A 13,359-nucleotide genomic window follows, 5' to 3' on the forward strand; every position below is an offset into this window, starting at 1 on the left:
CAGAGCTATAAAGCGCTTTGAATTCAACCTGCGTGGTGAAAAACAGCCTCTAAAACAAATCCCAACAGGAGCCGAGCAGACAGCTTGGAGAATTATCCTGCATTGTCACTTACTGATTACTGCCGCCATGCTCTGTTACTTCCAGGTCATTACGGCTGTGTGGAGGCTCTGGTGACTTGGGGGGCAGATGTGGACATGGACATTCCTCACCTGGGCACAGCGCTCTATACGGCCTGCGTCTGCCAGGAGCTGGAGTGTGCCAGGAAACTCCTGAGGGAAGGTCAGCTCCCCGGTGCAGCATAGGAACTGTACATCACCATAGACAGGAACACGTCCTGAATGAACAAACAGACACAGATACATTCAAGCTTATATGCATGCATGCACATTTTAAAGCAATTGAACAAGGCTTTCCAGCACAGCTTTATTTATTATCAGTTATTTAAATGGTCAAGAAAACAGTAAACACCAGCAGTAGGTCTTAGTTTGTGTCTTTTTAAAGATCATATGAGGATAACTCCATCAGAAACAGCAGAATGTCTTTGGATATGGCTTCCCTGATGCAGACACACGACATGCTGCAGTTTAAGCAAGGAGCGGTACTGCAGCCTCATGTAGTGCACAGCTGACTGATCACATTTTCAAGCTATTTGTATGCCCATATAGCTTGCTACCTATGATTGAAAGTGATAAGTTCGCATCCAAAGTTCACATCCATTCTGTCAGCGCTGTTGAAAGTAATTTCTTGGAAACGTAAGAGATTGTTAGGTAGACAAGGGCAGCCAGGTGACAGCTGGTAAATAACACAATATGAATGAGAAAGTATAGTGCCAGAAGCTCCTGGATCACAGCAACATGTTGATATTTCAAAAGTGGAAGTGTCTGACATTGAAACGCGTGTGTCCTGCATACAGGTGCGAATGTACAGAAAGGCAGATCCCTGGATTCACCTTTACATGCAGCTGCAGAAAAAGACTGCACAGTTGTAGTGAAGCTGCTGCTGGACTTCGGTGCGGACATTAACGCCAGGAACACAGAGTTTCAGAGGCCAGTGGATGTGGCTCCGCCCAGCAGTATAACAGAAGGCTTCTTACTGCTCTATGAAGGTGCGAGATAGAAACTTTGTGTGCATCTTTTTTTGTCTAACTTTTCATATATGAAGATATGAAACTTGTCCTTTTCCTGTTCTCCAGTCCGACCTTGAAGAATGACTGTTCCAGACTGTGTTTTATCTTTTTTTATCTTGTGCTTTGGAACCGGCTTATATAATGCCTCATTGTCTCCTTTTCACAGCGACACCTCGGCTGCTGAGCCAGCTTTGTCGTCAGTGCGTCAGGAGCTGCGTCGGCCGGGACAGACTCCACCTCCTTTCCCACCTTCCCCTGCCCGCCCGACTCAGGAGATACCTGCAGTACCAATGACAAAACTGTCTGCCTCAGTGGGACTCACAGAAAGAAGACTAAAAAAAGGACAAATCGACACCAGAACTTCTTTCTACCTTTAATTTTAGCCAGTGAAGCAATCGGCTGAAAGTAGCCACAGAGTAGACACAGTGGGTAGCTGACAGTAACGAGTGGAGGATTCTAAAAAGAGAAGTTGCACGTCTGCCTTCCCTGAATAAGTTACATAGAAAAGAGTCAAATAAAAACATGAGTGCTTTATTCAGGTGTGCTGTATTTAGTGAGTGATACACTTTGGAAAGGGTTGAAAGGTCATATCAATGCACAATATACGTGATTCAGTAGTCATTGTTCTGAATTTGATACTGTTTGAAACATTGCACGGTACTTATTTATTAAATAGTTTTTGAAACATCACAAAGTTTATCATGTCTTTACATTCAGGCTGTTCTTATTGAGTATGATTTAAGAGGTGATTTAAAGAATGAATGATTCAAAGAAAAAGAGTCGAGAGGTTTTGAGAATGTAGGCCGATCACGGGGCATCGCATGTGGACTAAGATGAGTTATTTAGAAAGGTCATGAGTGGGGGGTCGAATGTGTTTATGTGCACTAGTGTTGTAGTCAAGAGTCACTTGGCTAAGATCAAGACATACCCGAGACCAGAGTGCTCCGAGATAAGACCAAGACATTTAGGGATCCAGACCGAGTCAAGACCAAGACCAAGGCGGGGCGAGGACATTGAGGTTACAAGCACATTTAAAACAACAACAACAACAACAACAACAACAAACACTTATAATTAATCAAAAAAAATGTATTAGGATCAATTACAATTGATCCTAATACAGGTGTTAGCATACCTGGGCAATAAAGCTGATTCTGATAAAGGACGAACATCAAATTATGTAACACCGCCAATCCACCAGGGGGCAGTAATACGTCACTGTTGTCTGTGTTCTGCCACATGTAAAGAGCTGTTGCCATGGAGATGTAAACTAAAGACGCTCAACAGTGGTGGAGTAAATGATTTCATGTCCTCTCAGAGCAGCATGTCGTATCCACAGAGTCCCAAACACAGAGGAGTCCAAAGAGAAGTTCTGAAGTGGCTGCAAAGCCTCGAGCTGTCGTTCTATCCAAACAACGTGCGCAGGTAATGAGATTGTATATTATTATTATTATATATTATTATTATTATGTATTGTACCTTGTATTGGCTGAATTGCAGCGCAGGTATTATTGTATAAACTCTGCAGGTCCTCTGCAGCTCACGGTCCATACTTACAGTCCGTTGTCAAGACGACCAAACTGCGAGAGAAGCCGGCTGACATTAAAAAGTCATTAATGCGATAGTATAAAAATTACTATTAACGTTAATACAAGTAAATCAATAAAATAGCTAGAAATCTTAATTTAAAGTGAATTAGACGTTAAAAAGCCACTGAGTGTGATACAGATTAAAAACAGAAATAAAGAAGCCTTCAGTGACATCATACAAAGTGATGTTTCACCTACCTTCTCTGCATGCACGAAAGAGAAGAGAGGCAATGTTTACATATAAAAAAATACTATTCACAGTAGATTATTTATAGGACTAGATGTAGCTGGATGGATGGAGAGACAAACAGACAGTTTAAAACCACCATAAACAACAGGCTACATCTGCACTACTAACAGTATATCTGTATACAACTGTACACACAGATCTGTTTGTAGACTTTTTATTCAACTAAAATACAATTACATTCTGTCTACATTTTTAAGTTTTATATTTGTATGTTATCTCTAGTCATCTGTAAACATCTGAGGAGCAGGACAATTACTTTTCCAACTTGTATTTTTTAAGTTAAACACAAACTGTTTTTAAATTAAGACACTTAATGTAAAACTTTAAACCTGCACAGCTCTGTTACACTCATATTTAATCTTATTTTCATTAGCACAAGGAGAAGTAGGTGTTTTTTTCACATTAGAATAAAGAAAACATAAATTCAGAAAGAAAGGTTGGAGGAGAAGCCGGAGAAACCCAGAGGGGCTTTTCAGGAGACCCTCCAAATGTTAAACATGTAGAGAAACAATTAAATTAGTCCATGCAAAAACAAAACAGCTAAACAGAAAACATACTAAATTAGGGGTTAAAACAAAGAAGAAACAAAGAAGGGGTATCCAAATGTCTAGAAAATTGTTTTAAACTAACGTTCACATCTGTAAACGTGGGGTCCTGTAGCCTAAAAAGATCTCCAAATCATTCCTTAATGTTAGTTTGTATTGAATCATAAATATGTCTGAATAGCTCGGGACAATAATCCTAAAACAATTTAACAACTGATTCTTTGTCCTCACTTCTAAACTTAAATGTAATGCCATGCAATGATAACGTTACTTATCCTTAAAAATGCTTCACTCATTTGAAACATCAGCATGTAAAGCACCATAAACCAGAGGTAGCACAACATTTAACACTGAATAAATATAGAAGAGTAAAGGATGCAGAAACGTTGCAGAAGAAACATGTAGGATGGATGTTCACCGTCTGTTAGAGGAGCGTCAGCGCTTTCTAACGCTGTTGAGACAGCAACTTGTTCAAAGTGGATTTCCCCGGTTGAGTGAATATGATGCGTCTGTTCTCGCTGCTTTTCATTTCCAGGGATTTTTCCAACGGTTACCTTGTGGCCGAGATATTCTCCTGTTATTACCCCCGAGACTTTCCGGTGCATTCATACGATAAAGGAACGTCTCTTTGTGTCAAACGGAGGAACTGGAGCCAGATAGAGAGGGTAAGAGGACGAACAGATCTGAACATAAACATTTCTAATGGAGAGGATGTTTTTGGTTGAGTTCCAGTTGTAGGTGTGTTATATGCAAGCCACAGTGTGACGTTATAAACACCATTTAAATGTCCTTAAACATGTGTAGAGTCCTGAATTATCAAATAAAACGACTTGAGGAGTGCACTTGAGCAAGGCATCAAACTGGAGACACATTTTGTTTTTGTGTCTTCATGAACCCACATGTTCTTAATGGCAGTGTTGTAGTACTCCAGTTCTGACTTTGTCTCAAGACCATTTTCTGAAGGTCTCTGTCTCAGAATCGAAAGCATTTTTACTCGGTCTTAACTCGGCCTCAGACTGGGCGGACTCCAGATCTTAAATCAAGACCGGTCTAGACCTCCACTGAAAGGCTGCTTCTGCACATCATCACTGTGATTAGAAGGAAAACACCTCTTTCTAAAAGAACAAATAACTTCAATTTATTTGTAATTTCAGTTTTATCCCCCTGTTCCAGCTGTAATCTTCCCAGTGTTAGGGTTTAAGTGAGTGAAACGCCCCCAAAACACAAGATGACGATTTATCAGAGATATTTATAGTCTTGGTTTTGACTCGGTCTCGTAGCACTCTGGTCTCGGATATGTCTTGGTCTAGGTTAGTGTGGTCTTAAGTACCACACTACTTAATGGATCTGAAACTTACGGAGCCCCTACAGTCCCAAAAAGTAAAAAAAAACATCTTGTGTGTGTCTTCTTCCCAGTTATCTTCTAACTTGCGTGAAAACAAGATATTATGTTGTGCACACAAGGTATTTTTTGGTACTTTTTGGTACTTCAGGGGCTCCGTAGAAACCCGAAGTACCTTCTTTTTTTAAGAGTAAGATAAAGACTAAAAGTTGAAGTTGTCTCAGTCTTTACAGAGGCAGAGTCTGCACCTGATGAAAGAGGTCATTGATGGAACCATCCACTGTAAACCAGGAGCCGCTGAGCTGCTGGTGCAACACATTTATACTATTTTAACCCAGAGGAGGTAAGCACTGATTGAAGGGGTTAGGGCAGGAAATATACACAGGATGCAAACCTGTAAACAATATGATAGAATTCAACACATGAGGGAGTGAAGTGGTACTGAATATCATTCCACTGTGATTACACTACAGCTCTACACCCGGCATACACACCTTAACTGAAACTGACCTCCATGGTTACCACAGTAAAAAAAAGGGTCTGTTTCATGATTAATAGGTGCCATTAAGATGAATCAGCTGTCTGCTGTAATGTTAATTTACAGTATTCAAAACACCTGGCGGAGTGATTCAGCTGTTTTCACATTTGAACTCGTGAACATTTCTGGAGAATTTCCAGGGGACTGCTCACCCCGAAAACTTCAGGAGCTTTTCAGGAGTTCATGATGTACTCACTCATGGAATGCCTCCTCCACCTTTTAAGCATTAGAAATGTCCAGAGCCCAGAGACTTCAGACTTCACTGACAGAGAGTACCAGGGTCTCCTGCCCACACTGGCCCGCTCCACAGCCTCGCAGGCCATCAAGAACAACCTGAGGACGACGGAGATCATGGCTGAGCCCGACATCACCACCAACCAGAGGAAGGCAGAGAGCATCCTCCACATGCATCTGCAGCACAAATCTGAGGAGAGGGCTCTGAACCTGGGTGAGTTACCCAGGGGGGGGGGGGGTGAGGAGCGTTCAGTGAGAGCAAATACCAGTCCCTACTCCCTACTCACTATAGAGTGAGTTATATGAAGTGGACTACAAAGTGCACTCACTCAGCAAAATGAAAAAACATTTCAAACACTACTCGCTCACTCGCCAGGCGCTGACAGTGATTCATTCTGTAGCTCAACTAAAACGTGCAGCTCAACAACGCTAGAGGATAACGGTAAATAACGGCATGAACTTCAGTGATAACTTCTGTTATACTGAGTGTAGTTTCACAAAACATTTAAAGATGATACATATTTATAAAATATTGAATTTGAGATTTAATGAAACAGACAAAAACGAAATAATTTACACTCACAGACTCTGCTTTCTCGTCTGTCATCATCATTAGGACAAACGACCGTCACAAACGTTGACGATCTTTTTCTCTTTATTAAAACAGATCGTAGATTTTAGTCAAAACGCTCCAAATATGAACTTAATTGTGTTTCTGTGTTCATGCTGGTCGCTCCTCTCGTCCGTCTGAGAGCAGTCGAGTCAGACGCCTCACTCTCCGCTCGTAAAAATCTTTTGAACCGCAATGCATGGCAAAGCTGGACGCTACCTCCCACAATGCATTCTGGGATACAATGAGTGGACTACATAGGGTATGAGCATGCTCACTCAGAATTCAGACAGCACTACAAAATGGCTTTTCCACTATATAGTGAATAGGGAGTGATTTTGGACACAGCCACAGGAGAAAGAGATGTAAACACAAGTGGAATGGATTGACTGAAGGTCGTCAAACTAAACTGACTGCGAGGTTAGAAAGAAGAACTTCCTGATTTGTATCATTGCAGAGATTGTTTGCAAAGCTTACATGTCATTTTTGTTTATTTGATCAAATATCTCCAAAGTTGTGACACCACGCTTTGCTTTGGTGACAGGCCGGTTTCAAGTCAAACCAAATCTGGGTCACCTGGCAGCGAGGACTTCTGTCCCAGCCGGCCGCGGTGATGTGCGCTCTGACAGCCGTTCATCCAGAGACGTTACATCAAGTACGTGTCAAACCTGATATTCTCTTTCCATCTTAAAAAAACTTAGATGGTACCCAGGAAAGAGGCAACATGAAGGCTGTTTTATGACTGCAAAGACAAAACAGTCATTTATTGATATGAGTTAACGCCGTAAGCGAATAAATGACCATGACCGTCTAACCAATCTGTTTTCATTTTGTTCATTTTAGAGTCGTGTTCCTCGTCAACCTGGACCGGAGCGGTCGTTTCCTTTAAGGAGATAAAAGTGTGCCAGCCTGTCACACGCTCCCTTGTTCACTACTAAAGGATTTTATGCCCTGTGATCATATTACATGTGTGTGTGTGTGTGTGTGTGTGTGTGTGTGTGTGTGTGTGTGTGTGTGTGTGTGTGTTTTCCTGGGTGTGTTGACTACAGGTATATTCACTTTGTTTTTAAAAAGAGATGACGCAACTGTTTTTTGTTTTTAAGGCTTATGTAATGCATCCTCCTCAGTGCATCCAGCAACATGTGTGAGCTCCCTATCCACCACTAGATGGCAGCATAGAATCACTAAAAAAACGCCTCTCCTGATTGGTCTTTGAGAAAATCCTCTGCTGTGTTGAACCATTGAGAAGAAGAAGAAATAAAAAAGGTGTAGCAGGAAATAAATGGCCGACTTTGGTGTTGATCTTTTGAACTCGTGAACGCCTCTTCTGAGTCACTGATCCGTCTGTCCTCCTTAACAATCACTGACGCATCATTTCCATGTCTGCAATCTAAGAATTCATATTGAACTGTCTGCTAAATTTAAAATAAGGATGCCCTTAATCCTATATCACTGTAGTCAGCACCGCTTTAGAAAACCAAACCTAGAGAACAGAGCTTCATAAATTGGCTCCCTTGATTTGAAGAACAACCATCCTCCATGACATGTTCTCATGAAAGCCTTTTTCTGTCTTCTTCTGCATTTTAATGATTAATGTTCCAAATTTCCTCGCCCTTGGTTGAATAGATCTCAGCTCTCATATGGAGAGGAGTGCATATATTTGAGGTCTATTGAATGATGTATCACCGGCCTCGGCTTTTTCAAAGACCAAAGGCTGGATGATGTTTTGCAGTTTTCTGTGAATATGTCGTCAAAAACTTGATTTAAATGTGCTTAAACGTATTCATTTGCCCACAAGAGCTAGCAGACTGCAAATGTGTAAAAATAAATCTCATGCCTGTAATAATAATTGCATAGCTGTAGAGCCAGGCTTACCTGAATATGGATGGATTTATAAAAACCTGCAAGAATGGAGACAATGGACTACAGAAGCCTCCTTCCTCACAGACACATTTTTAATTATTTAGTCGTCGTGAGCGAGTAACAGGAGAACAACTCTGACCGCGGTTTAGTGCTTGATTTCATTCAGAGACAGAACAGAACAGCTTCTGACATCTGAATGTATGAAAGATGAATTCATCCTTGAGGAAAATAAAGTTTACTTGAAGGTTACATTTGAGATAAAAAAAAAATTGTGGTTTGAAAAGAGACAATCCTGCACGCTACTCCTGCTAAGCAACACCAATTTATCAGAAAAGAATCTTAACGTTTAGTGTGACACACTTCAGACGGACCGACGTGTGATTTTTAAAAATAAATTAGTGATGCGTCACAAGAGTAATGTGCAGGGTTGTCTGGACATCATGAGATAGTTGGATGTGTAAATCAGTGAACAGCTCCTTAAAAACGATGTTCATTTTTCCTTAAAATAAAAGAAACAAATGATGATAAAACACCTCAGCATGTATTCAGTTTCATACGTTACATCTGCAGAAGTTCTTATGTGGCCTGAACGGTCACCAGTTATATTTCATGGACTCTTCTGATGGTTTTGTGTCATTCATTTGAAAACCTGCATGACTGACACCAACCTTTAACTGAACTGACTTGACCTAGTTTATTCCACTCTGAATTTCTCCCAAAAAAGGACTTGAATGCTTTTCTGGAAATATCCATCCATCCACTATCTATACTGCTTTCCTCCGTTCAGGAGGCTGGAGCCGATCCCAGCTGTCATTGAGCAAGAGGCGGGGTTACACCCTGGATTGATCGCCTGTCAATCACAGGTCTGACATATCGAGACAGACAACCAGAAAACTCACATTTACGGGTCATTTAGAGTCACCAGTTAACCTAACGAGCATGTGTTTGGACTGTTGGAGGAAGCTGGAGAGACACACACATGCACGGGGAGAACATGCAGACTCCACACAGAGGAGAGGGGATTCAAACCAGGAACCTCAACACAATCTGAAAAAAACAAAGAAAGAAAGATCTTTTCCTCCCGTGTGTGTCTCTATTCTTTCACACACAGCAAACACCATCATTTGCTTTTCTTTTCTGGTGTAAAAGTCACTCGCATTCACTTTGAGATTGAGATCACTCCGTGTCGGCCCAAAAACCTCGGAGCACTCGTGGATGTTCAGCGTACAGCCGAGCTGAGCTGTGAGGCTCGTGAAAGAACGGGTGACAGGATGATAAGTGTTTCTGGCTGACTGCCTGGCTTCTCATGTTGTCCATAGAGCCTTTCAATAGAGAGATAGGACAATGCTGTGATGATATGATCTCCACAGCAGCAACAGACTATAAACTACAGATGACCATAACATTTATTGCTGCCATAGAGATACAAAAAAATGACTCTTAAAGTGTTTCAGAGGAGAGCAGCATTTGGGTCAACAATGAGGAACAACTGTACAGCTGTAAACCAAATGTTGGAACATTATTTCAAACATTTTATGAGAGTAAATATGGACATCTACCATCTTAACTTGATCTCATGTCCCGTCTTCCTTCAGCAGTAGTCATTGGCTGGTAAAGCCTCTTTCCCTGCCTCCCTCAGTGGAGCTGTAAAACCTGACCTCCTTAATCTTTCAGTGTCTTTTGATTTCCCTCAGCCTGACTGGGCGTGAACACACATCAGCACTTAAGACGAGGAGCGCTGTCGCCTGTTGATTTCTGCAGGGCGCTGGGCGATGAGCATCGGAATTTGGATTTTTTTCTGTGTCGACGCTCGCATTCAGCTACGCCGGGTTTTGTATTGAAAATCCATTTCTGCAAGGTAACTGCAAGAGTCAGCAGCTATAGTGCCAGGACAGAGATGCAAAAATAATAAAATGTAGCACATATGAGCTGCTTGTAATACTGTAAAATAAATCATGCCTTAAACACTCATAATGATGACTGAGATTGGCTGATTTACATACAAAAAAAAGGGGCTGCCAAGGGTTACAGGTTGATGTTTATATTTATTCTACATCCACACGCCTCCTCTACAGAACAATATCCAGGGCCTGGTTGCCATGGCAACTAGCGAGCCCATACTGGAGAGCGACCAGGAGACATTAATAAGCTTACTGTGAGCTTCTTTGGCTTCCTCCTGTTGGTCATGAGCGCAGGATTTTTTATTTATTTTTTATTTTTTTAAACTGCACACGCATGCATACAAAAAAATAAAATAAAAGAAGGCATGAATATTCAATTTGCACGATTAACTATCCTTTGACGCTGACGTTCAAAAACACAGAACGCACGTGTAAGGCCGATGATGTTGGAAAACGCCCTGAGAAAGTGTTTCACCATCTGCCCATTTTTCCAATCAGCGTCTCAGTGCCCACAGTGTGAAGGAAGCTCTCGTGGTGAAATAGAGAGGGTGTGCAGCCGGGCGGGAGGAGGAGGGAGGGGGGTCAATGCCTTGTTGGAAGCACAGACAAGAACAGAACTCAGAGGGGAGGAGGGGGGAGGGGGGGTATTGTGCGTCTTTGTAAGCTAAGGATTCCCCCTGGAGAAAAAAAAAGCCCTCCCCCCTTCATTCCCCCACAGCAAATCTCCCACCCCTATTAACAAAGCCATGGTGAGCGAGTGTGTGGCCGTATTATCCAGGCCAAGGGTGGGGCGCCTTGTGGCATGCACACAGACACGCAGAAAGGTCACATGCATGTCAGACTGATGATATTTTTATGAATTTATTCAGCATCAGCTAATTAACTGCTTTGATTTATTTCCATATTTTCAATTTAGTTTCGACCCATTAGTCACTACCACGCTGCTGGCCGCTGTTCTTTGTTTTAAAATCCCGTAGGAGACAAAGCTAATTAAGTGCAAATGAGTGTTTTTTTTTTTTTATGTGCTGTATACAAACAATACCACTTCAACAAATATTAAAACATTCATTAGAATGGGAAAATTCAGCCTTCACTGAGAGGCGTCGTTTCTCTCGTTGTTTACAGTCGTTCATCTACTCTACATCATTTTAAATGAGGTCCAACCCTAAACGACTTTTCAAGTTTAAACGAAGGCGGTGCAGCGTACATATTTATACCAGCGCAGGAAATCAAACACCTAAAGAACAGCTTTTGAGGTGTGTGTAAAATTCATATTTGAAAACTGATTCTGTAACACATTTAAGCGACCTGACTTTATCAGAAGGTGAGTTTAAATAGCTCAGAAAATCAAGTTATAACAAAACCCATTACATGACAGAAAACTGTGCCACTCCCTCTGAAGAGCGAGCAAACCTGCAAGAACGATACACACAACAGAAAAGGCACCGACAACAGGACGGTTCATGTGACGAGGTGTGACATATCACCTATAGTTGCAGTGAGGCAATCAGTGGAAAGTCTCATTAGCTGGCAGGAGAGTCCAAGCTAGATGGATCTGGGTCAATGTGGTGCATCCATCCATCCATGCATCCATCTATCAGTCAGACCAGAAGACAGACATGTAAGCCACGACTATTTAAAGGCAAATGACTGAATTTAAAATTGAAACAGCTTCTGAGTGGACGCAGGAGGTTTGACCATCTGGTGTGACGACATGCTACAGAAGGCTAATTGAATTATTAATTAAAGATGTTTCATTAAGTGATTAAACATGAATAAAGCAGTACATTTTAACATCAATAAATAAGTAGATTACTTTAGAAACATTAGCATAAGTAACATAAACAAAGACCGTATCCAAGATGTTACTTGTTGGAGACGCCTTACTCATCAGTGTGACCTGTTATTATTATATTTCTGTCAGGAACTAAAGACTATTTCAACCAAAATCTTAAAAAGTGGATCTGGGGGAAATTACCAACCCTGCATTTGACTTATTGTTTGTGGACCGTGTGCTGCTGCCTTCTTGGCCAGGTGAATAAGATCTTGATTTCTATGGGTCCTTAACCTGGTTAAATTAAGGTTGAATTACATAAATTAAATTAAATGATGGTGGGGTTCTGGGTGCTGTTTCTGAAGGCCAAGGAGAACATAAAGACACTTTCAAGATGATTAAGATGATGATTTTATTCAATGGGACAATGGATGGAGTAAAACTCAGGGAAGATAGAGAGAGAGAGCGAGAGAGAGAGAGTGGAATGACATGAACTAAAGGAGCCAGAGGCCTGACTTGAACCCCCGCTTGGTGGACTTTATCCTCCGTTCATAGGAGGCTAAATAACCACTAGGCCAATCTTCACCCCAAGAAAAGAAAACGTTAAACGTGTTCATTAGGCGGTACAGTTACAAGCTGTCAACATCCCTGAACCTCTTAACCAATCGACTGGTTTCTCATTGCTCAAACCATCAATCTAAGAAGTCTTTACTTGCCTCCGATTCCCCCGCTGCAGCAGAAGCTAAACATCCCCACAGGGAACATTAAAGTTTCATCTAATCCACCTGTGTGATCCTCATCCATGCATCCATCTGTCCCTACTGCGGGTCGATTCAAATCTGATTTAAACAGACAAAGCTGTTTCATGTGTAATGATCCTTAAAATGATTTCCCCATCCCTCTGTCCCACTCTTGATTTGCAACAGCGCTTGGCCTTTGGTCTTCAATTTTTATTCCAATATTATGAATTAACTGCTGCTTCTCAAGACCCACTCATCCTCTTTCTAGATGCCAGAGATTAAAAAATTAAAGTAAAATCTAGACACACTCAGTGACACTCCAGAATTTTTTATTTTTTTTGGAGGAAAATAGGAAAAGTTTCAGTGTATTTCCTGTCGGTCATTTTTATAAAACCATGAGCAGCGGGACCTTAAACCATAGCAGACCACACAATCTTAAAAAATCTTTAAAAATCTTAAAAAACGTTCAGAATCGGGGAAACGCCTTGATTATCTATCTACGAAGAATGTGTATCTACATGATAAGAATCCAATCACACCTCCTCGGCGATCGTATAATTGAATCTGTATGACTAACGAGATTAGGAGAATCCCATTTTGAAATCAGATGTCCCCCCACACTCCCTCTCCCTCCCTTATTTAAGAGGAGGTTGAGTTAATGCAGTAGAGTCAGTGCAGGGGGGGGTGGGAGATGGGCTTAACCATTCTGCATGAGAGCAAGGGGTTTTTAGGTGGGCCCGGTATATAATGGGCGACCTGTAGTTGTAAAGTATTCTCTCTCAAGTGAAAAAGAAAAAGTCTACATTCACTGTTCAGTCTCTTCTTCATTGGTGAGTTCAGAGTTTG

At 41.4% G+C, this 13,359-nt stretch overlaps 2 protein-coding genes across 3 annotated transcripts in view; both read left to right on the plus strand.

Moving 5' to 3' along the window:
- The window catches only part of asb5a (ankyrin repeat and SOCS box containing 5a), a 7,177-nt gene extending 5,346 nt beyond the window's left edge, over positions 1 to 1,831 (plus strand). The window contains exons 5-7 of one of the 2 annotated variants that reach the window (XM_020645085.3): positions 146 to 280; positions 915 to 1,106; positions 1,294 to 1,830. In XM_020645085.3, coding sequence (XP_020500741.2) covers positions 146 to 280; positions 915 to 1,106; positions 1,294 to 1,421 — 455 coding nt within the window. In that variant the 3' untranslated portion in view covers positions 1,422 to 1,830. Of the gene's footprint in view, positions 1 to 145; positions 281 to 914; positions 1,107 to 1,293 lie in introns of both variants that reach the window. The other variant, XM_065958744.1, reaches the window with a different exon arrangement.
- A 598-nt stretch (positions 1,832 to 2,429) lies between these two features.
- spata4 (spermatogenesis associated 4) lies at positions 2,430 to 10,058 on the plus strand. Its single transcript, XM_020645078.3, has 6 exons — positions 2,430 to 2,552; positions 4,047 to 4,176; positions 5,078 to 5,196; positions 5,616 to 5,839; positions 6,780 to 6,890; positions 7,079 to 10,058. The coding sequence occupies exons 1-6, from the start codon at positions 2,434 to 2,436 to the stop codon at positions 7,171 to 7,173; spliced, it is 798 nt and encodes a 265-aa protein (XP_020500734.2). The 5' UTR covers positions 2,430 to 2,433; the 3' UTR covers positions 7,174 to 10,058.
- Positions 10,059 to 13,359: the final 3,301 nt, after the last annotated feature.

The sequence above is a fragment of the Labrus bergylta genome, chromosome 9 (assembly GCF_963930695.1).
Source record: "Labrus bergylta chromosome 9, fLabBer1.1, whole genome shotgun sequence".
NCBI lineage: Eukaryota > Metazoa > Chordata > Actinopteri > Labriformes > Labridae > Labrus > Labrus bergylta.